General features: G+C 41.3%; 1 protein-coding gene and 1 pseudogene across 1 annotated transcript; both read left to right on the forward strand.

Annotated features, from left to right (window-relative positions):
• Positions 1-11,212, forward strand: part of LOC136885020 (uncharacterized) — a 54,554-nt pseudogene extending 43,342 nt beyond the window's left edge.
• Positions 11,213-11,544: 332 nt separating this feature from the next.
• LOC136884775 (larval cuticle protein A3A-like) lies at positions 11,545-13,914 on the forward strand. Its single transcript, XM_067157067.2, has 2 exons — positions 11,545-11,556; positions 13,405-13,914. The coding sequence occupies exons 1-2, from the start codon at positions 11,545-11,547 to the stop codon at positions 13,912-13,914; spliced, it is 522 nt and encodes a 173-aa protein (XP_067013168.2).
• Positions 13,915-26,356: the final 12,442 nt, after the last annotated feature.

The raw sequence follows: 26,356 nt of genomic DNA on the forward strand, positions 1-26,356 counted from the left end.
AGGGACTGGTTTCAAATATATTACACATACGTGATAACAAGAGAAGCCATACATAACGATGTCTTGTGAAGGCGAGTTCCATGCTTCGGCTGTGTAGTCAATATCACCTTTTTTTGCTATTTGCTTTACGACACACCGACACAGACAGGTGTTATGGCGACGCTGGAATAGGAAAGGCCTAGGAGTGGGAAGGAAGCGGCTGTGGTCTTAATTAAGGTACAGCCCCAGCATCTGCATGGTGTGAAAATGGGAAACCACGGAAAACCATATTCAGTGCTCCCGACAGTGGGGTTCGAACCAACTATCTCCCGGATGCAGGTTCACAGCTGTGTTACCTTAACCGCAAGGTCAACTCGCCCGGTCTCTACATCTTCAGACCAAGGGAAAACAATTCTAGAAAGGAGAAAATATCCTCAAGCGGTAGGTGCCCGTAGCTAAGGGTTACTAAGATGTACAGTGTAATAATTAATTTAAAGATTAGCAATCATACAGTGAATTTCAGTGAGTTATAAACGAGAAATCCAAAGTTAGCTAACTCGCGGAAGAAGCGCTTTACTTTCCTTTCCAGTGAAACCGTATAGGTAATAGTGTGTAATGTGCACGGAATCACTTAACACAGTTACGGCAATTTTTTGTATGATATTGTCAATGAATTAATTTAAAAGCGTTTGTAAAGCTTAAGGGAGAAATTTCGAACTGTCGCGCGAGCACCCAACAACAATCCCATGACTCTCCAGCGGGTTAATTACTATATTTTTTGCACATACTTGAAGCAACTTTTATAGTGCTGTTTCTTTTTATCATCACCCTCTTTATCTTGCACAGAATAACTCATCAATATGAGTAAATAATAATTACATGTAGTCATTTTTTTATTCCTACGCTATTCTTCACTCTAGTCTACAAAAAACAATAGGCCTATTGAGTGATGTAAGTACGAGGAATAACAGAATAATTCGGTTCTCCCATAAAATAGACTCTCAATATCCTACGATAATAGTAGATGTATTCGGAGCAACCTTGACTGTCCTAAGGCCTCTCTAAAATTACAGAACTACCTCTATAACCTTTTTAAACCTGATGTATCATTTGGGGTACTTTGGAATACTGAATTCTTTAAAAGAAGAATGGGGCGTCAAGTGTTTTGGGCCTTTGGTGGCTATATAATCATTTCGAGTCCTGGCCCAGAGCTGCAGTTTCGTATTTGATGGCTAATGTTCTCAAAAGCAGGAAATCCAAAATATTTATAAGTCATTAAATCACAAGACAGAAGAAATTCAAAGAGTTTCGCCAGCAACCTCTGATATTCTGTAGCAACGATTACATTTTTAAGTACCCATAAGTATACTGTATAAGGTATTTTAATTTTGGAACTAGAGGGGAGTATCACTAAGTGAATGGATTCTGCTGAACTTGGTTAACGAACAAAAGTATTTGAAATATTTCAGTTGATGTGTGTGAGATTTTGAAAAAATCCACAGCCTGTTTCCAGTAATTCGACCGGGTCAGGAATGGAAAAAATGAAGCCCCATCTAGCGGCGAGAATAGGAACTGTGCCGGCTGCCGAAGTCTGTTGCACTCCTCTGGGGCAATGATTAATGAATGACGAATGAAATGTAATGATATTGGCGAGTGTTGCTGGAGTGAATCACAGGGAAAACCGCAGAAACCGGAGAAAACATGTCCCGCCTCCGCTTTGTCCAGCACAAATCTCACATGGAGTGACCGGGATTTGAACCACGGAACCTAGCTGTGAGAGGCCGGCGCGCTGCCGCCTGAGCCACGGAGGCCCTGTGTAAGATCTTATAAGGAGTAATTTGAATTCGAAAGGGAGGTAATCTAATAAACAGGGCATTAGCCGATTTGCTTCTTACTTTGCTTACCTTCCTAGTGACAATTTTTCACAGATAGGTCTTATGGCGACGATGGGCTAGGAAAGGCTACGAGTGTTAAGGAAGCGACAATAGCCTGTACAACCCCAGCATTTTCCTGGTGTGAAAATGGGAAATCATGGAAAACCATCCTCAGGGCTGCCGTCAGTTGGGTTCAAACTTAATGTTATACTCGCACTAGCAGTTTCCCGCTGGCTCCGCCCGCAATGTACAAAGTATGGTGTTGTTCGTTACTATCCTCACGGATGTATTTGCAAAGTTTTGAGTTAATGAAATAAATCACATGATCTGCTGTGGTAATAGAATGTAATATTATGTCAACAAAACACTTGAAAATACATCACACAAAGAAACTGAATTAAACGTTCCTTGGAACAACACTACGTGCCGAACTGTTAAAAAAGTACTTCAAGTCTTCGTCATGGAGACAAATGTAGTCATAACTTTTCTCAGGGTCTACCAATTTGATTAGTTAAGAGCTGAAATGAAAAAGCTTGATCCACTGAGTATTCTTAGGTCAAAATGAACTCCGTACCTCAATTAGAACTAATGATATGATTGCTTCAAACAGACAAAAAATTGAAAAAATGAAATAATTGGAGGAAGGCGGAAGTTAAGTGATTTATAGTATCTGATGACAAATCTGTTCAGTTTAAATAAATGAAGGAAATCGACCGGATAGTATGGCCGGACTGACTGACTTTAGTTTTCATTTTTTTTTAAATATCGATATCATGTATATCCAACACACTCTCTGGTATTAATATTTTACTAAAATCCTCTAGATTTCTTCTCAGGACTACGGAGGTTAAGCAGATGGAAACGTCACGGAGCGAGTTTACTGCGCGGTACCTGCTGTTTAGCGAGAAGGGCAAAGCTGTAGAGTCAGCTCCGCAATGTCAGTAACACGAGGCACCACTATGTGGCGCACGCGAAGTGACTGTCCTTTGTTTAATACTTAGCTTTCCACTAGTAGCGCTGAGGTAAGTAGAGGTGAGTAGAATAGCACTACTGCCAACAGTTGGTTGTTGGTTTGATAAGGCTATATTTCATTATCTTACCGTGCGGACAGTACGCGGCGCGGCGATAGAAAAGAGCCTATCGAAAAGAGTGTGGCCCCGAAAGGGCTACTGTTCTCATGAGAGGGATTGGCCTGAATGTGCAAAAATACGTTAAAGCTAATAAATGACCTTTATTTCTTGCCGTAAGCCCCGAGATTAAAGGAGGATTTGAGAGAGTTTAAGGTTACCGTCCGAAGCCATGACACTTTCAAACTTCCCGGGCCTCTTTAGTATGTATTTTTTTTTTGCAATAGTTGGTAACGTCGACCATAGCCCGTGATCCTTGGCAGAAGCAATGGATAACGGCGCCTGGACCACTACTTGAGGTTAAAAAAGTAAATACACTTCTAAGGGCGGGTGGATTGGACCCTGGCAGGCGTAATGAACACATCCTTTCTCCAGAATCATTTCTAGGTATGGCTAAATGGTTAGCGTGCTGGCCTTTGGTCACAGGGGTCCCGGGTTCGATTCGAGGTAGGGTCGCGAATGTTTACCATCAGTCGTTAATTTCGCTGACACGGGGATTGGATGTGTGTGTGTGTGTGTGTTATCTTCATCATCATTTCATCCTCATCACGACGCGCAGGTCGCCTACCGGCGTCAAATCAAAAGACCTACACCTGGAGAGCCGAACATGTCTTCGGACACTCCCGGCACTAAAAGCCATGCGCCATTTCATTTTTTTCTAGGTAAGAATAGCAGCAATAATTCTTGCGGAGCGGACTGTATTTTCCTACCGCGAGAAGCTTGGATTCGGAAGGTGATGGGTTTTAAGACCGCCATCGCCGGACCTGAAGGTGGTTGTCCGTAGTTTCTGAGTTTCATACGGGGCAAGTCTTGGGACTGAACGTGAAATAAGGCATGGTCTCTTCTTTGCCAGATAATAATATTATTATTATTATCCTGAAGAAATGCTTTCAAAACTGTTTGTGCGAAGGTAAGGAAATGAAAAGCTCCGTGTGGCAGATATTACAATAGGACACCTTGTCCACGGTGGAAACCAGAGTTTTAATAAGAGTGAACTTCAATAAGAATTCTAATACGGGATTGTCGGTCTTCTTCATCAACACGTATCTGAACAACGATCTACATTGACTGAGCAAATGTCATGGGATAGCGGAGCACTGATGCGCAGGTGTGTTGTCTGCGCACCACACGCCCCCTGTGCCAGCGGTAGTTGTACCACCGTTCGAACAGGGCATGGTGGTCGGTGCCCGACGGATGGGAAGTGCGATTTCGAAAGTGGTGCGGGAATTCGGCTTAACACGATCAACCGTGTCCAGAGTGTATCGTGAATGATTGAATGCGGGTGTCACCGTCCACAACAGACAAACGACCGGCCGTCCAGCCACCCTTGATGACCGTGACTGGTGACATCTGAGACGGATTGTCAATAGTGACAGACGGGCAACCGTGCAACAAATCACGGCTCAGTTCAACACAAGCCGTGCTAGACACGTTTCCCAGTGGACAATCCGTAGGAACATGGGTTCTATGGGGTATAGGAGCCGGCGCCGCAGACGGGTGCCACTGTTACACCCAACGTCATCGGGCACAACGACGCGCATTTGTCGCCAGTCACCAGGGATGGACACTGGAACAATGGCGTAACGTGATATGGTCGGACGAATCACGATTTCAACTGCACCGTGCCGATGGGAGGCATCGTGTATGGCACAGACCACATGAAGCGATGGATCCCGCCTGCCTCGAAGATGTGGTCCAGGGCGCTGGTGTGTCTTATGGTCTGGGGTGCATTTTTCTGGTATGGAATGGGCCCCCTACTTGTTCTGGAAGAGACTTTGAATGGTACGCGATATGTTGCAATGCTCGGAGACCATCTTCGCCCATTTTTGGCCTTCCAGCGCCCAGACGGTTCTGCCGTGTTTCAAGATGATAACGCGCCGCCACATCGCTCCCACGTCGCCGGGGAATGGTTCCAGGAACATGCAGCGGAAGTCCAACGCCTGCCATGGCCACTCAGGAGCCCCGATATGATCTCTATCGAGCATATCTGGGATGTCCTGGAACGCAGGCTCCGTGCCATGGATCCTGCACCCACGAACAGACCAGCATTGGCGGCCGCTCTGCAAATGATTTGGTGTCAGCTGCGTCCAGAGGACTACCAGGGATTTGTCGACTCACTTCCACGGCGTCTCACTGCAGTTCGCATGGCCAGAGGAGGCCCCACACGCTATTAGGTGACTATCCCATGACATTTGCTAAGTCAGTGTACTTCATAAAAATTATAGAGTTGCCCAGAGATCTACAGTACGACATTGCCACCAGGATGGAAAAGAATATGTGTTTACGCAAATTATGCGTACAAAAATAAAACCAATGGCGCTACAGGTCTGGCGGGCGTTGGCCTGACAAGCGACAGCTGCTCAGCACGAAGACATGCAGATTATGAGGTACCGCATGGTTAGCGCGACGTATAATCTCGGCCGTTATTCTTGGCCTTTTAGACCAGCGTCGCCATCTCACCGTCAGATCCTCAACTGTAATCACGTAGGCTGAGTGGACCTCGAACCAGCCCTCAGGTCCAGGTAAAAATCGCTGGCCGGTCACAGATGATCATCATGATGCTTGTTATTTGAAAGGGTCTAACATCTAGGTTGTCGGCCACTAATGGTACAAAATGTAATGACAATTTAAAATTCTAAAATTCATTCACACCGGGCGAGTTGGCCGTGCGGTTAGAGGCGCGCGGCTGTGAGCTTGCATCCCGGTGATAGTGGGTTCGAAACCCACTGCAGCAGCCCCGAAGATAGTTTTCGGGAGTGTACCTTAATTAAGGCGAGGGCCGCTTCCTTCCAACTCCGAGGTCTTTCCTATCCCATCGTTGCCATAAGAAACCGGTGCAACGTAAAGCCACCACAAAAAGAAAAAAAAAAATCATCCACTGACGGAAATTCAAAATCTGATGATGAAGAATAAACGGATGAATATGAATGCAAAATGAATCAGCGGATCCAAATCACAATATTAAAAGTTAAAAGTAATTACAAAATCAATCCAATGACTAGAATTCAAAAACACAAAGATCAATAATAATTATGAACTTAAAACAATCGGGGCTGCTTTCAAAACAATCCTGAATCAATGATGACTGCTGTCCGACTCGTTGGCTGAATGGTCAGCGTACTGGCCTTCGGTTCAGAGGGTCCCGGGTTCGATTCCCGGCCTTCATTGGTTAATTCCAAAGGCTCGGGAACTGGGTGTTTGTGCTGTCCCCAACTTCCCTGCAACTCACACACCACACATAACACTATCCTCCACCACAATCACACGCAGTTACCTACACAATGCAGATGCCACCCACCATCATCGGAGGGTCTGTCTTGCAAAGGCTGCACCCGGCTAGAAATAGCCACACGAAATTATTATTATTATTATTAATGATGACTGTTGTCTAAAGGGGTCTGAAATCTAGGTCAACGGCCCCTCATAATGGCACTTTTAACGCTAGTAAATTAGAACTAAGGTATTTCCTATGTAGCGGTACTAATCATAGGTATTATATTATTATTATTATATTTGCCTTTATTTGTAGTGGCGAAGTTAGGACTCATGGTCCTCTCTTACACTTAACCACACTTCATTAACATAGTACATCTGAGAGCAATATTCATAATCTTATCTTAAAACTACCATTACAAACTAGAAACAAAATATGAAACAAAATAACATAAACTCTATAAATATTCTTAGTCATGTCTTAAACTATCGTTACAAGTTAAAAGTTGATTGACACTACATTCCCTAAGCACAGTAAACGTACATTCATACACACATTCACTCTGCCAGATTCATTCAGCCTGGCGGCACATATCGAGGAGATGCTCACGGCAAGACAACTTGAAGGAATTTAAGGATTGTATGGCTCTAATGTTGTGGGGGAGAGAATTCCATATTCTAGCTCCATTTGCAACAAAGGAACGGCTGAATGCTGCTGACCTGCTGAGAGGGATAGCAAGTGTACTGCCAGAGCGTGTGTTATGCTGGTGGAAAGAGGATAGGAAATTGAGTTGTGAAGATAAGTAGTATGGGATATTCTCTTTTAATACTCGAGAGATTAATAGGTAATGTACATGCACGCAGAAAAATGGTGTCCCGACATAAACAATTAAGACTGCCCCACTCCAGTAATGAAAAGGAGGGGAAGGGAGTGAACAGGTAGTGTTGAAGGCATAGTGCGTGTATTGCTGTACATCCAGCACCGTGCTCATTTCAAGCACAATAGTCTTGTAGCGGGCTGTCTACCTGCAGCAGTACGTTAAGCGAGGAAGTGGGCGAACGCCATGCTTTGTTTATATCGGGACACCATTTGTGTGCTCGCGTGTACTACGCACAGTTAACGCAGACGTATGGTATTTCTCGCATAATGGCCCCTACTCATTGGCGACGCAAACCCGCTGTGTTCCTCATATAGTTGTACGAATCACAGGCAACGCCCATACCCGCGGTGTTCCTCGAAACGCAGACACAGGATGTCCACAACCAGACACTAAAATACCCCGGCGAGGATAGCCACTTTTTATCTGCTTGTGGCGTTCCAACTCAACCTGGACAGAGGAAGCCTCCGTTATAGTGGCGGATACTATACACGGGTACTGGAAACCCATAGTGATCCATCCACAAACCCACGGTATTCCTCACATAGTGGTACTATTTGCAAGAAAAGTCGACTCATGGTGTTCCTCGCTCGATGGTACTACTTACAGGTAATCTCATGGTTAAAAATTCAGAATCCCTTGGTCGCACCTTTTAATCGACTCTTATCACAGTCAGGCGATACCGTCTCTGTCCCACACTCACACGGGGTGCCGGTAATCGAACCCGGGGCCACGGGTGGGAGGCCAGCACGATACCCCTGGACTGCAGGGCTGTCAAATTATACATACAGGAAAGTTAAAATTCTAATTTCGGAAACATTGCATGCAAAATGAATATAATACAAATAAAACGAATATAACAACAATAATAAGGAAGGGATGAGCGGCTCATTGGGTAGGAGGTTGTCTTTCTCAGACCCGTTTAAAGGGTTTCATCTAGGCTCAGTCTAGGGGTGTTCGTAGAAGTTACCATACGCAGTGTATTGCCGGCACTTTCACTAGTACGTAACAAAAGAGCTCATGTGGGACACAATTCTGACACTTCTTCGTCTGCAAAAAGCGTAAAAGTCGTGCAACGTTAAACAAGTAACAAAACAAATTGAAAAATTCTCGAAAATTACATTCTACTACTTGCCAGTAGCGAGTGGGTTTTTCGCTATTTGCTTTACGTCGCACTGACACAGATAGGTCTTATGGCGACGATGGGATAGGAGAGGCCTAGGAAGTGGAAGAAAGCGGCCGTGGCCTTAATTAAGGTAGAGCCCCAGCATTTGCCTGGTATGAAAATGGGAAACCACGGAAAACCATCTTCAGGGCTGCCGACAGTGGGGCTCGAACCCACTATCTCCCGATTACTGGATACTGGCCGCACTTAAGCGACTGCAGCTATCGAGCTCGGTAGTGCGTTTTTATCAGAAAGAGAGAAGAAACTTTTAGTCTTCTCCGAATGATAGGTGATGTTACTGATAGTAAATAAATAAATAAATAAATAAATAAATAAATAAATAAATAAATAAATAAATATATAAATATCGAGTAAGCGGCTGCGTAGTTTGAGTCAAGTAACTGTCAGCTAATATTCGGAAGATAATGGGTTTGGACCCTACTGTCGGCAGTCCTGAAGATAGTTTTACGTGGTCTCCCATTTTTTTCACACCACGCAAATGCTCGAGTTGTACCTTAATTAAGGCCACGGCCACTTCCTTCCCACTCCTACCATTTCTTACGCCATCGTCGTCATAAGACCTGTGTGTCGGCGCGACATAAATCAAATTTTAAAAAATGATTAATAACGAGAATACTCGAACGTAAAACGGTTCAGTACTCAGTTCGAAATTTGTGAAATAAAGCAACTCACTACAATTCTTTGGAAATTCACATCCCTAGAGTACGAAAAGACATTACATCTAATCTGGATGGACTTGCAATGAGACGCGCAGATATTATCACAGTAGTAGGTAAAAATACACATTTCTGTCTATTTGTTGAAGAGCCTGAGTACTATCATACGTATATAAGTGCTTGTTAGTTTCATTTTATAATGTGCGAGTTTTATGGATTCGAGTGTGATTCACTTCAAGTGTTAAAATGCCGAAGATAAAGCCATCTAAATCTTCCCATTGAAAGAAAATTACGTCACAATTCAGCGAAGATATTCTTTCTACACAGAGTCAGATACCTTTTCTGAGAAATAAGCGAAGCAAAAGGGGCAGAAAATTTGCCATACAGCAAGATGTAGGTCACGACACACAAGTGGTATCAAGAATATCAGTGGACTGCATAATATCCTAATTACGATATAAGAATGGACAGTTATTTTGACTGTTAAAACGGAATTTAAAAAAGAAGTTCGAAATATTATTCTCATGTGTTTCTGTGGGCATCTAACCGGAAGAAACCCTGCAGTCTCACCGGCAGGATCTTCTCTGTGGCACGCAGAGGGAAGGCATCCAGGAGCAAGTGAATCTATTTGGTCATGTCGGATCTGGAAGAAACTGGTGAGCCTGCATCAGTCAATGCAATACCGCTCACAGTTCGGCAAGCCAACCAGCGAGGAATTTTTCCAACATCAATTATTAGCAGGAAAAACACAGAAACCAGCAGAGAAAAGAACAGCCAGAGAATGAAGGAGTTCTGGAAGAAGAGAAAACAGAAGGCCCAACTGACGAGAGGAACCTAGCCCTGTGGTTCTCAGCAGTAGACCTAAGCGACAAATAATATGTAATGCCGCGTGGCCCCCGGAGAGGCCTGGTGCAGGTCTTTCGATGTGACACCCATGGCGGAAATGGCCAGAACGAGCTGGACGGAAAGAAAAACCAACCTGGAAGTCTTAAGGGAAGTTAAAGAAGAGAGAAGATTCTTAAAGGAAATGGAAAAGAGGAAAATAAAATTTATTGGACATGTCATCAGACACAATACTTTCATCACTAACATACTTGAAACCGAGCTCGATAGCTGCAGTCGCTTAATTGCGGCCAGTATCCAGCATTCGGAAGATAGTAGGTTCGAACCCCACTGTCGGCAGCCCTGAAGATGGTTTTCCGTGGTTTCCCATTTTCACACCAGGCAAATGCTGGGGCTGTACCATAATTAAGGCCACGGCCGTTTCCTTCCCACTCCTAGCCCTTCCCTGTCCCATCGTCGCCATAAGACCTATCTGTGTCGGTGCGACGTAAAGGAACTAGCAAAGAAAAGAAAATGAATTTCAAAGGCCAGATGCAGAAACTAGAGTTTAAAGATGGGAAAATTTAAGAAAGATCATAGGACCAAAATTTCAGCTTAGTAAGATAATATACATCAAGAATGAAACATTCTACAAGAAAACTGAAAAAATATGCGAAAAAGGAGGATACATTTTTACGGTCATCTTCTAATAAATTAACTAGACAAATCTTTGATTTCTTTCGTAATCGCAAAACAAAACCCAACAGGTTTAAATGATTACAATTCACAGAACAATCACTATTCGATCGAACAGCTAAAGTAGTAAATGGAGACAAAAATATAAGACGAATCTGCATTAAAAGCCAAACCTATTATCTCGTAAGACGAGAGGAAGATCAGAAAGAATGAAGAAATACCGTGCACTAAGAAAAGAACAACACGCAGAGAAATGATTGACTGAAAGTACTCCAAAGAGGGTGAAACAAATGAAGAAGAATATTCTAAGTGAGTTCGCCGTGTGGTTAGGGTCGCCCAGCTCTAAGCTTGCATTTGGGGGATAGTGGGTTCGAACCGCGCAGTCAGCAGTTCTGAAGATTAATTTCAATTTTTTCCCATTTTCACACCAGGAAAATGTCGGGGCTGTACCTTAATCAAGGCCACGGCCGCTACATTCCACTCCTATCGATTTCCCATCCCACCGTCGCCGTAAGAGCAATCTGTCGGCGCGACGTAAAGCAAATTTTTAATATATATTATTTGCTGACATGTATTAATCGTAGGTAGTACGAACAATAATCTGGCTAACTATATATTTCCCTTCATATTTTGGGGTAATTTTCTCGCTCAATTTAAGTAATTTTTTCAGCATTTATTAGGTCATTAAACTGGTATGATTTCAGCAGATATAACCCACGCGCAGTTCTCTGGACGTCGGCGTTTATTCCGGAGAATTCTGCCAAATCTTCAATCAGCCTGAATAGGTTTTCAGTTGTCTTAACGGCCGAATATTCCTTGATATTGCTCAGTATTATATCTGAAGTCTGTCAAATCACCACTTGACCTTCATCTGGCATTCCTTACCGTACAAGTCATAGTCGTTGATAATGTGCAAGTGTGGTGAGATGGTAATAGCAAGGAGTTGGAGGTCAGTTTCTAAATCTTTCGCAGGGCAGGTGATCACGTGAGCGAAATGCAGCCCGGAGGCGGAGGGACAGTCAGAGCTTTCGTCACTTGAACAGAATAAAAGCGCTCCGGTTCGCTCCTGACAGCATCAGTTGTTCACAATCAGAACACCAGTTCAGTCACACAATGGCTTACAGGGTAAGTGTGCAGTGGGAGTCTGCTCTGTGAAGTACATACTCAGCGTTCGTGTGGATACGTTCTCACAGCTACAGAGGAGAGAAGTTAATCATGGTGCTCGTATTCACTAGCTGAAGCAAAATACCAGTCGTGGCTTGTGACAATATCAATTATTTCTGTGAAGGAATCAACTCAAGCGTAGTGGAATTAGTGATAACCGAGCGTTGAATTCTCCTACTTTGACCGAGCGTTGAAGTCTCCGAACTTTATTCTTATTGCCCTCAATAATCACTCAAACTGACATACAAAGGGCAAGATGACCTCCGATTCGTTGAAATTATCTTCCTGCACTACCGTAAGAATCTCCGCGATGTTGTGGTAGTATGTTGAATTCCGGATCCCAATGTGTGTAGATTAAAACCTGAAGAAGTTATTCGAATTTTTCAGGGGCGGAGAAAAGTTAACTTGGGACAAGCAAAAGAAATATCTGGTGACACATTCACGACGTGACACAAGTAACATTTTTTCCAACGAAATTTAATAAGAAGAAAAAGAAAAAAGTCACTCAAAATAATTCCCATATATCTGCTATCTGGTAGAGTTAAATGGAAAGTCCAAATTGACGGCGTAAAGTACATAGTTTCAAAACGTCTGTAGACAGAAGATGAGGTCAATGAATCACCTTCTTCTTATTTTTCTTCTAAACATAGGAAACAAATTGCTTTGTTCCATTACAGTTATTCACACCTGCAAGGAAAATTTCATAACCGACGCATTCCTCGAACATAATTTTAAACTAGCCTACTTAGAAAATCTAATATTATATTCTATGCATACAAAAGCTAAGCAAATCTATCTTACTATAGGCCATGAAGGGCCATGAAGAGTGGAAGGTAAACGCTAAGAGCTTCCACTTTCCGTAACCTCAGCGCTTCTCACTTTTGGTGTAGGCTGAGTGAACCTCAGAGCCATATGGCGCTCCAGGAGTGGAAATTTCGTTTTATGCATTTTTAGACTTACTGACGCGAAGTCGAACCCACGTCCTTCCGAGTGAACCAACCAAGCCTTTACATCCTAAGCTGGGGGCGATAAGACTCCGTGCTTTCTGAGCACCACTCCAGCGCGCTTTAAATTTTTCCCTCTCTTCCACATACGAATTTAAATCAGGTTGAAGAATAATTTGCATAAGGAAATGGCTCTTCCTGGAAGCATAGTATTGTACCTTATTTAATGGAGAGTACAAAGGTACATTTTCAAAAGCAGGGGAGTTGGCAGTTCAAGAAAATATGTACTGTCCTATAAATTTAACTTGCAGTAATATTTAGAAATTACTGTAGACAGACACCCACATTTCGACCTGCAAAAGAATCTCGTTGCTTTCTTTTTAAATCCCTTGAGGAAAGTCTGCATAACATATCATCAAATTTCAGCAAATGTATTCAGCGGTAAAATCAATGACAGCGATGATGAACAGAATTATCCATGTTTCATTGTTGTTTCAATGTTGAACAACATGGTATGTATTCCGTCGTCAGGCTCTTCGATTGAGAGCTTTGATCTTTTGGTTAAATGATACACATCCACTTACAGAAGAGTAGTATGTATAAATATGCTATGGAAAAAATATTAATGAGGTCCTGCATACGAAATTCCTTTCAAATAATTCTTAAATGTCGGCAATGCACGGCTTCACTTCATACTTCGTAAATCAGCCAAACTAATTCATAGATTATTTCTTGTTCCTTCGACGATAAGCAGATGGAAATACTCTAATCCGCTTTCAATACTTTCAATGTCCCTCACATATTCTCTCCAACTAACATTTATCACAGTGTTTAAGATTTATTTCATGTTAATTTCTCTTTACAGTTCATCGTTCTCGCCGCTCTCGTTGCCGTCGCTAAGGCTGGCATCCTCGGCGCTCCCGCCGTCTACGCCCCAGGCGCTCCCCTGGCCGCCCGTGCTTATGCTGCCCCTGCCTATGCTCACGCTCCCGTAGCCTACGCCGCTGCCCCCGCCGTCGCTAAGGTCGCCGCTCCCGTCGCCGTCGACACCGACTACGACCCCAACCCAAGCTACAGCTACGCCTACGACATCCAGGATGCTCTGACCGGAGACTCCAAGGGACAGCAGGAGAGCCGTCAAGGAGATGTTGTCCAGGGTAGCTACAGCCTTACCGAGCCCGACGGCACCCGTCGTACCGTTGAGTACACCGCTGACCCCGTCAACGGATTCAACGCCGTCGTCCACCGTGAGCCCGCTGTTGTTGCTAAGGCCGTTGTTGCCGCTCCCGCCGTCGCTAAGGTCGCTGCCCCCGTCGCCTACGCCCACCCAGCTGCCTACGGTGCCCCCATCGCCGCTAAGGCTTACCTTGGTTAAGCTCTGTTGTAAATAGAGCCCTTTCTCCTTTCTTCCTAAAATGTCTGTCTATTTATTTGTTTTATAAAAAATAAATACAGGTGCATATTTTATTACAAATGTATTTTTATTTGATCTCCAGTATAACAAATTTAAAAAAAAATTCTCCCTTCCTGCTTTTTCAATGATAGTCAAATCAAATATCTCCAGATATGTTGAAGGATTGGCTACCGACTTTCTGCTTTCATATTTTTAAGTAATGTTAAGCAGCTCGTAAAAATATACATTTTTCCTTTCCCGTGGAAAGATTAATAACAGAGAGAGTAATACGAAGTTATTTTAAAAAAAAGAACTATGTAGCAGTGGTGCGCGATGAACACTTTCGTTACCCCAGCTGCAAAAATTCTTTTTTTTCTTTTTAAATATAAGTAATAGTAGACATACTACACTCTCTAACATTACCATTTTATAAGGCTGCATTTTTCGTGGAGAGGTCTACCCGAGAAATGTCTTTCGGAATAGTTTCAATAACACACTGGCACATAAAACACGTTAAGACAAGTTAACACACGTTACATTCATGAAGAATTCCACAGAACTCGCGAAATCTTCACCTATAATCCAAGAGGAACACTACAAAAAATCACTATATACCACCATCACAGACAACAAAATACAAAATTATTTTAGTTCGCGTTTAGCTCTGTGTTCATGCTGGGCAACCTAAATATATTTCTGCGGCTATAGGAAAACATGCTCTACACATGCTCAAAATCCAATAATTAAATATACGGAGGTCGAGTCATACTATTTTTTTTTTCTCGCGGACAGGAGTCAACACGAAAATCTAAGATATGCATTTGGAAACGTACGGCAAGTACTTGCGTATGATACCACTATACTCCGCAGGCCTTACTTCTAAATTGAAGTCTCGCAAAACAAATGAGCATCGCCTTTCCTCTGTTGCCAGCGCGCTACGCCTGCGAGAACAGCAGATGCAATATGACCGCGGTAAACAGCCCTTTTAAATTGTAATACCGTACTCAGAAAAACGAATTAATATGGATTGAAAACAAATTCACAAGAACTACACTTTCTAACAATATCTGGCACTAAAAGAGAATATATTATTAACAATAAAAGAGAATGAGGAAATAATACATCACTAACGGCTAATGGCTGGGACAGAAAGGAGGTTATGGCCTACAAAGGGAACACTCTACCGATCTCACAGTCACTGGCACCCTCCAACAATGTGAAAAACACACTAAATATTGAAGGAAAAGGCGAAAGATCGCGAATCGTACCGAATATCATACACGCTGAGCGAGATAGGTTAACCTCGTGGCGAATGTAAATATTAGAGTTGGAAACTGGGTTTCGAGATCGTGCTCTGCCGATATAAATCAATATGAATGGCAGCTTGGGATTGGTTGCATGTCTATGCTTCAGCGCATAACCACCAGACAGAGCCAAAATCTGCTAAAACGTCAATTTAGAAGTAGAGCCGTACGGAGTATAGATGGTGTATGTAAACAACAGTGTGGATCTCAGCATGCCTCCAAGTTCAGTGTGTGAGTGAGAGGGTCACAAAATGGAAGTCAACAAGCAGGAGCAACGATCGTATATTAAAATAGCTGTTCTCCGCGGCAGAAATGCACGCCAATGCCATGGAGAGCTGCGGGAAGCATTAGGTGTGTGCTTGCTATGTCCTATAGAACAGTGGCGAGGTGGGTGGAGATGTTCAAACGGGGTAGAGTATCAACTGCCGATTTGCCTCGCCCAGGCCGTCCAGTGTCCATGGACAAAGATGTACCGCTTGCAACGCTCATTGGAAATTTTGGGTGATTATTTCCAAGGTCTGTAACCAGTGGAGACCTGTCCTTTGTACGTAGTCTTGTGTATTTGCTGTCTATACCATAATGAAACAATGTTTACCAATGGCCTGTGTTCTGTCACTTTCCTACGAGAATCTCCTGAAGTCAGAATTTGTCTTCAGGCACTATGCATAAGAACATGACCTGTATTTCCAAATGCATATCATATTTTCCATGTTGTCTCCTGTTCGCGAAAAAAAAAAATAGTTGCCATAACTTATGACTCGATCCTCGTATTATTCTATATTACAATTGATTTCATAATCTGGCTCTATTTTTATTAGCAAGATTATGTGCAAGTGGCTAAACTGTGAACATACTGATAGTTCTCTTATAGTCTCTAGTGTGTGGCGCTGAACACTTCCAGTGTCAAATATTAAAACTAACGTACCTTACCCAAGCTAGCTGGTCTGTCGCCGTAAATTACTGTCGGGGGAGGGCCCACAGCCCCACCCGGCTCCCAGGACATAGAAGTTTCAAGTGCATGCGTCAACTAAGCTACATAAATTTCGGTGGGGTAGCTCTCTTTCGCGCCGGCAAGGAAACGCAGCTCGCTGGAGGAGCTTAACTGCGGTAGTGCGAGCGGATTGTCGGGAAAGCTGTACTTGGCTTGGCTTAGATGTTCACAGTATTTTGAACTATATAACGAGCGTTCTAAGGGATTGTAAGAAAATGTGAATACAAAGTTATTTACCCCAGCAGCGCTGGGGTAGATGGGGTTCAGTGCACGCCACTGCTATATAGGATTCACCCACCTCTGAATTTGCCAAATATAACAGTGCTGTGCTGGTGAATGAAATCTGCACAGTTCCATTTAAAACATTTTAAAAAATTAGGTGTCCAAATATATGATGTTAATAATTGCACGGGAAAGGGCAGTATACTCTTTCATCAGACACTTTGAACAATTTGTCTGTATGTTAGGTCATCAGCCCAGAGGCAGGTTGGATCCTCAAATAGCATCACCAAAGGCTATGCAGCTATAGGGAAACCACAAAACCAATGGCAGAGCCCAAATGAGGCGTACTAGGCAAGATGAGGAGTGAGGTAGTTTGCCATTGCTTTCCTCACTGGACCGGAAGGTGCCACTGCAGCACGACTGATCCTATGAGCAACACCTTTCATAACACTCGGACACAAGTTGTGCTCCAAATGTCATTACTCAGCACCACCCATACCCCAGCAGCTTCCATATCGTCACAGCCATGGATGAGACTGGGACTTCGGTGAAAGCTACACTTTGCTCTGGCCTGTACCGAGAGAGACGGATACAAAAATACTGCATCCATCAAGAAATGGCAAAAGGCGATTGAACAATTTAAGAATGTTAAAAAAGAACGTGAATGTCTTAAAGGTGTCCGGGAATTCTTGGTGTGGATGTTTTTGTCGAGTTTCTCTGAATATCATGCAAAGTTTCCAGTTTGACACCCGCATCCTTTCCTTCGTAGTAATATATCGACTTACGTGCTTCACTAGCTCACCACTTGATACATTTCCGAATTATTTTGGGGAGAGGATCAATTTTAACACTGCAATAAACAACCAAGTAAAAGTTTGGACTGCTTAAACATCTGATGAAATGTAAACGCACAGGCTGTTTCCAGTTCCAACCGGTTCAGAAATGGAATGAATGAAACTCGCATCTAGCGGCGAGGATAGGAACTGTGCCAGCTGCCGAAGCCTGTCGCACTCCTCTCGGGCAATGATGAATGACCGACATATAAAATTAAATGATACTGGAAAGCGTTGATGGAATGACAGATGACAGGGAAAACTGGAGTACCCCAACATAATCCTGTCCAGCCTCCGCTTTGTCCAGCACAAATTTCACTTAGAGTGACCAGGATTTGGTCTACGGAACCCAGCGGTGGAAGGCCGGCGCTGCCGCAAAAGTCAAGGAAACTACAGGTCAAATATCTGATAGAGGCTGAATTAGAAGATACTGGTATCAAATAGGGTGAAAGATTACATAAATTACACACACATGATAACAAGTACGAGGCGTCAAGTGCTTTGCGCCTGTGATATCATGATATACTGTGGATGTCACATCTTTACCGTCACTATTTTTGTCCTGATTCAGTGCTGCAGTGCTAATGTTCTCAAAAGCAAGAAATCAAAAGAAATATTTATAAAAGATTCACGTGATAGAAGAGGTTCATCTCCAAATAAATTTACAGATCCTCGCCAGTAACCTCTGCCGTCCTTTCGCAACAACTGCCTTTTTAAAGATGCATACTTCAATTTTGGAACTAGAGGTGTGGCGGGAGGAACACTAAGAAAAATGATTCGTGCTCAGCTTCGCCATCGTACAAAAGTAACTGAAATTAGATCTGATGTGTTAAAAAAGTTACGACGATTAATATGAACTAAAAAAGGGAGTTAATCCAATAAACAGGGCATAAACCCATTAGCTTCTTACTTAGCTTACCTTCCTAATGGCACTTAATATCTTACAATTTTACACAGATAGGTCTTATGATGCCGATGGGATAGGAAAGGGCTAGGAGTGGTACGAAGGCGACTTTGACCTGTACAGCCCCAACGTTTGAATGGAGTGAAAATGGGACACCGCGAAAAATGATCTTCAGGGCTGATGGAGGTTTTCCATAGTTTCTCTGCTTCATATATGGAAAATGATGGGGCTGATAATTAATGTATAGACCCTTCATTCCCAGTTCTGTCCCATCGTCGCATGAAATAGGGAATATTGTTTCCCTAAAGAAATGTTTTCGAAATGGTTTGCGTGAAGCTGAGGAAGTCAAAAGCCTCGAATGGCCGATATCTCAATAGAACATCTTGTCCCTTCATCATCGCCTATGGAACAGTTCATAAACTTTATAAAGTAACAAGGTCTATGGAACAGTTCATAAACTTTATAAAGTAACAAGATTTATGGAGCAGTTCATAAACTTTATAAAGTAACAAGGTCTATGGAACAGTTCATAAACTTTATAAAGTAACAAGATCTAAGGAACAGTTCATAAACATTATATAATAACAAGATTTACGGAATAGTTCATAAATACTATAAAGTAACAAGATCTATGGAACAGTTCATAAACATTATAAAGTAACAAGATCTAAGGAACAGTTCATAAACTTTATAAAGTAACAAGATCTATGGAACAGTTTATAACCATTATAAAGTAACAAGATCTATGGAACAGTTCATAAACATTATAAAGTAACAAGATCTAAGGAACAGTTCATAAACATTATAAAGTAACAAGATCTAAGGAACAGTTCATAAACATTATAAAGTAACAAGATCTAAGGAACAGTTCATAAACATTATAAAGTAACAAGATCTAAGGAACAGTTCATAAACATTATATAATAACAAGATTTACGGAATAGTTCATAAACATTATAAAGTAACAAGATTTACGGAATAGTTCATAAATACTATAAAGTAACAAGATCTATGGAACAGTTCATAAACTTTATAAAGTAACAAGATCTATGGAACAGTTCATAAACATTATAAAGTAACAAGATCGAAGGAACAGTTCATAAACATTATATAATAACAAGATTTACGGAATAGTTCATAAACATTATAAAGTAACAAGATCTATGGAACAGTTCATAAACATTATAAAGTAACAAGATCTATGGAACAGTTCATAAACATTATAAAGTAACAAGATCGAAGGAACAGTTCATAAACATTATATAATAACAAGATTTACGGAATAGTTCATAAACATTATAAAGTAACAAGATCTATGGAACAGTTCATAAACTTTATAAAGTAACAAGATCTATGGAACAGTTCATAAACATTATAAAGTAACAAGATCGAAGGAACAGTTCATAAACATTATAAAGTAACAAGATCTATGGAACAGTTCATAAACATTATAAAGTAACAAGATCTATGGAACAGTTCATAAACATTATAAAGTAACAAGATCTATGGAACAGTTCATAAACATTATAAAGTAACAAGATCTAAGGAACAGTTCATAAACATTATATAATAACAAGATTTACGGAATAGTTCATAAACATTATAAAGTAACAAGATCTATGGAACAGTTCATAAACATTATAAAGTAACAAGATCTAAGGAACAGTTTATAACCATTATAAAGTAACAAGATCTATGGAACAGTTCATAAACTTTATAAAGTAACAAGATCTATGGAACAGTTTATAACCATTATAAAGTAACAAGATCTATGGAACAGTTCATAAACATTATAAAGTAACAAGATCTAAGGAACAGTTCATAAACTTTATAAAGTAACAAGATCTATGGAACAGTTTATAACCATTATAAAGTAACAAGATCTATGGAACAGTTCATAAACATTATATAATAACAAGATTTACGGAATAGTTCATAAATACTATAAAGTAACAAGATCTATGGAACAGTTCATAAACATTATATAATAACAAGATTTACGGAATAGTTCATAAATACTATAAAGTAACAAGATCTATGGAACAGTTCATAAACATTATATAATAACAAGATTTACGGAATAGTTCATAAATACTATAAAGTAACAAGATCTATGGAACAGTTCATAAACATTATAAAGTAACAAGATCTAAGGAACAGTTCATAAACTTTATAAAGTAACAAGATCTGCGACATTCCCACCAGGATTGAAAAAATAACTCTCTAAAAGAAATTATACGTAAAAAACAAAGCAAATAGCACTACAGCCTTGACGGGCCTTGGCCTACCAAACGACCGCGACTCAGTTCGAAAACCTGCAGATTATGAGACGAGGCATGGTCAATGCGATTAATCATCTCGGCCGTTCTTCTTGGTTTTCTAGACCGGGACCGCTATCTCTCCGTCGGTTAGCTCCTCGGTTGTAACCACATCGGCTGAGTGCACCTCAAACCAGCCCTCAGAACCAGGTAAAAATCCCCGACCTGGCCGATAATCGATCCCAGGGCCTCCGAGTGAGAGGCAGACACGCTACCCCTATAAAGCGGGGCAGGCAAGTTGCATGTACAGGCAAGTTAAAATTCCATAATACCGGGCGAGTTGGCCGTGCAGTTAGAGGCGCGCGGCTGTAAGCTTGCATCCGAGAGATAGTGGGTTCGAATCCCATTGTCGGCAGCCCTGAAGATGGTTTTCCGTGGATTCCCATTTTCACACCAGGCAAATGCTGGGGCTGTACCTTAATTAAGGCCACGGCCGCTTCCTTTCACCTCCTAAGCCTTTCCTATCCCATAGACGCCATAAGACCTATCTGTGACGGTGTGTCGTAAAGCCACTAGCAAAAAGAAATCAATAATAATTTTCGAAACACTGCATGAAAAATAATGAAAAATTCAATAGAAATAAAATGACTCTCTGGAAGAGTTTCTGAATTTGTTGTGTCCCAGTGAGGACACGTTTTAAGCCTTTCTCCTCAACATTTTAGGCCTGGGTGACTCGCCATTGAAATTTGTATCGCTTTGGAATTTTATTCCAATTCGCTTAATATTTTATTTCCTGTGCGACTTATGTCGCTAAATTTAATTGCATTTTTCTCCGCCGAGGGGTTATAATCCATCGTTCATATACGATGTATTCTGCTCCTATATTTGTTATTTTCTGGTCCAGTGATGGACCAGCTCTAGAGCGAGTCTCTCTCCCGAAGCTCGTACGCTATCCAGCTAAGTTCTGCTTCACGTAGCTTGTTGGCGTGAAGCCAGTGCATTGTCGTCCATTATGGATGTTGGATGTGTCTTGCGATGGCTCATTTCTAGAGCATCAAAAATACCACAGCATGCCTGGGTAATTCATAAAGTATGGGGGCTAATGCCCTCAAAGTTTGTTTACGATTCTTCTGGGAATGGACGTCCGCAACTTATTTACTAATTTTACCCTTTTGGAAGGTTGTGAGTATAAGAACCCGGCTGACGCCATGCGTTAGCTTCCTTTCAAGGACCTAATGTAAGTTCTGTTTATCAATATATTATTATTTTCTTTTTCTCCTGGAGCTGGATTGGCTCGTCTCAAAATCTTAATTAAATTTGCGGATGTTATTCTGTCCTACGATTACCAGTTCTGATAGATCTTCATTTCAAATGAACTTGGAAATTTCGTAACGCGAAAAGTATTCGGCTTACTGACTGCAGTTTTCAACTTTCGTACCGCAGGAAGAATTCTATCAAAATCTGTTTATGTTTCTGCATTTTTCTGCGAGAAATGGCTTCATTGTTAATATTATTTATATGTAGGATCATGTAAAAGATATGTTATTAATAAGAAATGACATAGTTTTGCTAATGTGTAGTCGTCCGCTGGAAAGATTGAAACCACGCAATTTTCTCAGGAAATCAGAATCTCCTTATTCTTTTAATTTTCATTCTCTGGTTTTCCTTTTCCGTATTAAAATGTTTTTTTCTTTTATGGCTCTGTAGTTCTTGTTTGGTTGTCTCCATGGCAACCGTCGCCCATGGGGATGAGTTGTTGGAATAATTATTATTTAAAAAAAATGAAGTGATAATTTGCGAGTGCCCTAAAGTTTGAGCTGTTCCTCTTACCCTTTCGTTTATTAATTTAATGGAGTGCATTCGCTTTGCATTTATGATATATTTAATTGTGTCGAAGTGGGCATGGTTCTTATGTTGGCGTGTTTTACTCTTAAATCTGGGTGTTTGATGATTAATTTGAGCGGGTTGTCCCCCAAGTTTGGAGGTACTTTGTGTGCTTTTAGTGAAGTGCTGTAAATTTTTGGGTCGTCTTGGTGACCTATTTAAAGTTAACCTTGGTGTCTCTTTTTGTTTTTGGACTGGCATTCGGTCTACGTTCTTTTCACCCTTCCTGTAGTCCTCTTGAGATCTGGTTTCTTCGAGAGAATCTCGTGACCTCTCGTTATTAAGTCCAGTAATAAATTAAAAGGCAAGAAATCCTGTAAAAATTTCGCAATTAATGTGCTGGAAAATCTGTTTATTTTAGGGGCTTCTGCCAGGTGATTATTTTTCTTCTTAAATCATTTATTCATTAATGTTAATTTTAGTTTTTAATTTAGAGGGCGTCCCTCACTTCAGTGGAAATTGTTTTGACTTTATCCAGTCTTAATTTATTTAATTAATTTCTCTTTTAAATGTAATTTGCCTTAAACGGTGCACCGTAAGTTTATTCAAAAGAGCGAAAAAATAGTTTATTCTTTCAATCAATTGTAAAATTCTTGCAAATGAATTATTAATTAAATTTTAATTGTTTACAGAAAGAAATTTTGGTGTTTTTCTTTCAAAACTTTATTCATTTCACACCGTGTCAATACTTAACTTTGGATCCAACTCCTCTCTGCGTTATGGGGCGTTGACTAACAAGTTTGGTGAGTATTTACTGATAATTATGAAGGATAGGCTATTTTAGGATACTGGTTATCTCTTATTCATTGCTTACTTGTACCAGTAATCACCGGTACGGCTGGTATAGTTGTAAATAATAATAATAATAATAATAATAATAATAATAATAATAATAATAATAATAATAATAATAATAATAATAATAATAATAATACCGGGCGAGTTGGCCGTGTGCGTAGAGGCGCGCGGCTGTGAGCTTGCATCCGGGAGATAGTAGGTTCGAATTCCACTATCGGCAGCCCTGAAGATGGTTTTCCGTGGTTTCCCATTTTCACACCAGGCAAATGCTGGGGCTGTACCTTAATTAAGGCCACGGCCGCTTCCTTCCAACTCCTAGGCCTTTCAAATCCCATCGTTGCCATAAGACATATCTGTGTCGGTGCGACGTAAAGCCCATAACAAACAAAAAAAAAATAACATACAGACGTTATCATTATAGACTGTTATGCCTTTCAGCGTTCAGTCTGCAAGCCTCTGTGAATTTACTAAACGTCGCCACAATTCTCGGTTTGCAACTAGTGTTGTGGCCTCATTTAGTTCTGTACCTCTTATCTTTAAATCGTTAGAAACCGAGTCTAACCATCGTCGTCTTGGTCTACCTCTACTTCTCTTACCCTCCATAGCAGAGTCCATTATTCTCCTAGGTAACCTATCTTCCTCCATTCGCCTCACATGACCCCACCACCGAAGCCGGTTTATGCGTACAGCTTCATCCATCGAGTTCATTCCTAAATTAGCCTTTATCTCCTCATTCCGAGTACCCTCCTGCCATTGTTCCTACCTGTTTTTACTAGCAATCATTCTTGCTACTTTCATGTCTGTTACTTCTAACTTATGAATAAGATATCCTGAGTCCACCCAGCTTTCGCTCCCGTAAAGCAAAGTTGGTCTGAAAACAGACCGATGTAAAGATAGTTTCGTCTGGGAGCTGACTTCCTTCTTACAGAATACTGTTGATCGCAGCTGCGAGCTCACTGCATTAGCTTTACGACACCTTGATTCAATCTCACTTACTATATTACCATTCTGGGAGAACACACAACCTAGATACTTGAAATTAATAATAATAATAATAATAATAATAATAATAATAATAATAATAATTTCGGCGTAGGTTGTGGCGACTCCATCGCCCAGTGTGAAACCACTTCAATCAGCCCCCAGTGTATTGGCGGAAAAACTATAACGTTTTGGGTTAGAAGAAAATGCCTACCCACAGCCACGAATATCTCGAGGCACCTCTTGATCTCATCAATCGAGCTGTATTTTCGTGATCTTTCCCAAAAGATCATCACTAGTTGTATTTTCAACTCGTAACCCTGGCATGATGGAACACACGCTACCAATGTAACTACCCCAGGCCGCGGACGCACGTCAGGTTTCTCCCGATCGTCTGCTTCTGGTGGATCGGGAACATCGTGCTTCAGAGAAGGATCGGAGCTTCTCGAAATTTCTTCGCCCCCAAAAAAAGAACTTCCTCAATACTATTAACATCAACACCCTGCTGAAAACTGGAAAACTTAAACAACTGACTGAAGCCCTGGACAAATTTGATATTCAAATCCTAGCGATCCAAAAAACCAGATTTCAAGGTAAGAACCACTTTGACTCTGAAGACGTCAGGATATTTAAGGGTAAACCAGTCATAAATATCAAAGGGAATTTATCAATACCCGCGACGGCCTTTACAGTAAGGAAAACCATATTAGAATCAGTCATCGACTTTACATCAACAGGTGAAAGAATCTCACTTCTTACAGTTAAATCAAGCAACAAAGCATATGCCTTGATAAATGCCCATGCATAGATAATTAAAAAAAACCCACAGAAAGTATAAGACTTTTGGGAACTGCTTGAAGAAACTACTAGCAAGATCCCTAAACATCCCGTTAAAATATTATTAGGGGATTTCAATGCACAGGTTGGCAGAGAGAAGAAATACAAATCAATCGTAGGACTTCATCCTGCATATCGGCAGACTAATAAGAATGGAGAACGTCTAATAAGCTTTTGTACATCATTCATGCTGAAACTCATTTCCACACACTTTATGAGACCTTTACATAAAAAAGAAAACTTGGAGATCATCTAACCCATTACTTTTTTTGCTGATGGCTTTATGTCGCACCGACACAGATAGGTCTTTATGGCGACGATGGGATAGGAAAGGTCTAGTAGTTGTAAGGAAGCGGCCGTGGCATTTGTCTGGTGTGAAAATGGGAAACCACGGAAAACCATCTTCAGGGCTTCCGACAGTGGGATTACTAGGGTAATTCCAGATTGATCATCTTGCTATTTCCGTCAAGAATATGCTTGAGATTCAGAATGTTAAAGTACGGAAGGAAGTTGTCGATTACGATCACTACCTTACGCAAAGGTTAGGTTAGGTTAGGTTAGATTAGGTTAGGTTCCAATCGAACATATGTAGAACTAAAGGCAACCGATTTCCAAGAGTGTTTCCGGACTGGCTGAGGAAGAACGCTGACGTTTTCGTACGTGACATACACGATCAAGATCCTAAGGTGTGGCCAGACATTCGCACCACATTACAATCATCAGCAATGAAATTCGGAGAGCCACCCAGGAAACGTAAACACAGATGGTGGAACACAACCTGTGATGAAGCTATCAATAACAGAATCAAAGCATGGAACCAATGGAATGGACACCGAACAGTCGACAGATGGAAGAATTTCTTGAAGACTCAAAAACTGACCTCAAAAGTAATCCGCCGCGAATAACGTGATTATGAGAAGAACAGACTCGCAGAGATAGAAGAGGATTTCCAGAAAAAACAACATTCGGAATATCTACAAGACATTCCGTGAGGACTTATCAGTGTACAAACCACCAACATTAAGTTTCCGTCGACCTAACGGATCACTAGAGACAAACAGTAAAGAGAACTGCAAGATACTGGCTGACCATTTCAAAATCTACTGTACTGCGATCCAACAATTGAAAGACTAGTTTGAAAAACCTCAACGGTGAAATTAAGTATCCTCCTACAATTCTTATCTGTAATCTTAGAAAATCCTGATTCCTAGAGTGCGAAGAGACATTACTTCTAATCTGGATGAGCTTGCGATAAGACGCGGAGGTATTATCACTTTATTAGGTAACGATACACATTTCAGGACCGGTTCTACCACCTACAGGTAAAGTAGCGCGTAACTTGCCCTCCACGTACAACGATATTTCTGTTCGGCTACTCCTGCGTAGCGCAATCGGTAGCATAAGGCTTCAGC

Source organism: Anabrus simplex, chromosome 13 (assembly GCF_040414725.1).
Source record: "Anabrus simplex isolate iqAnaSimp1 chromosome 13, ASM4041472v1, whole genome shotgun sequence".
Lineage (NCBI taxonomy): Eukaryota > Metazoa > Arthropoda > Insecta > Orthoptera > Tettigoniidae > Anabrus > Anabrus simplex.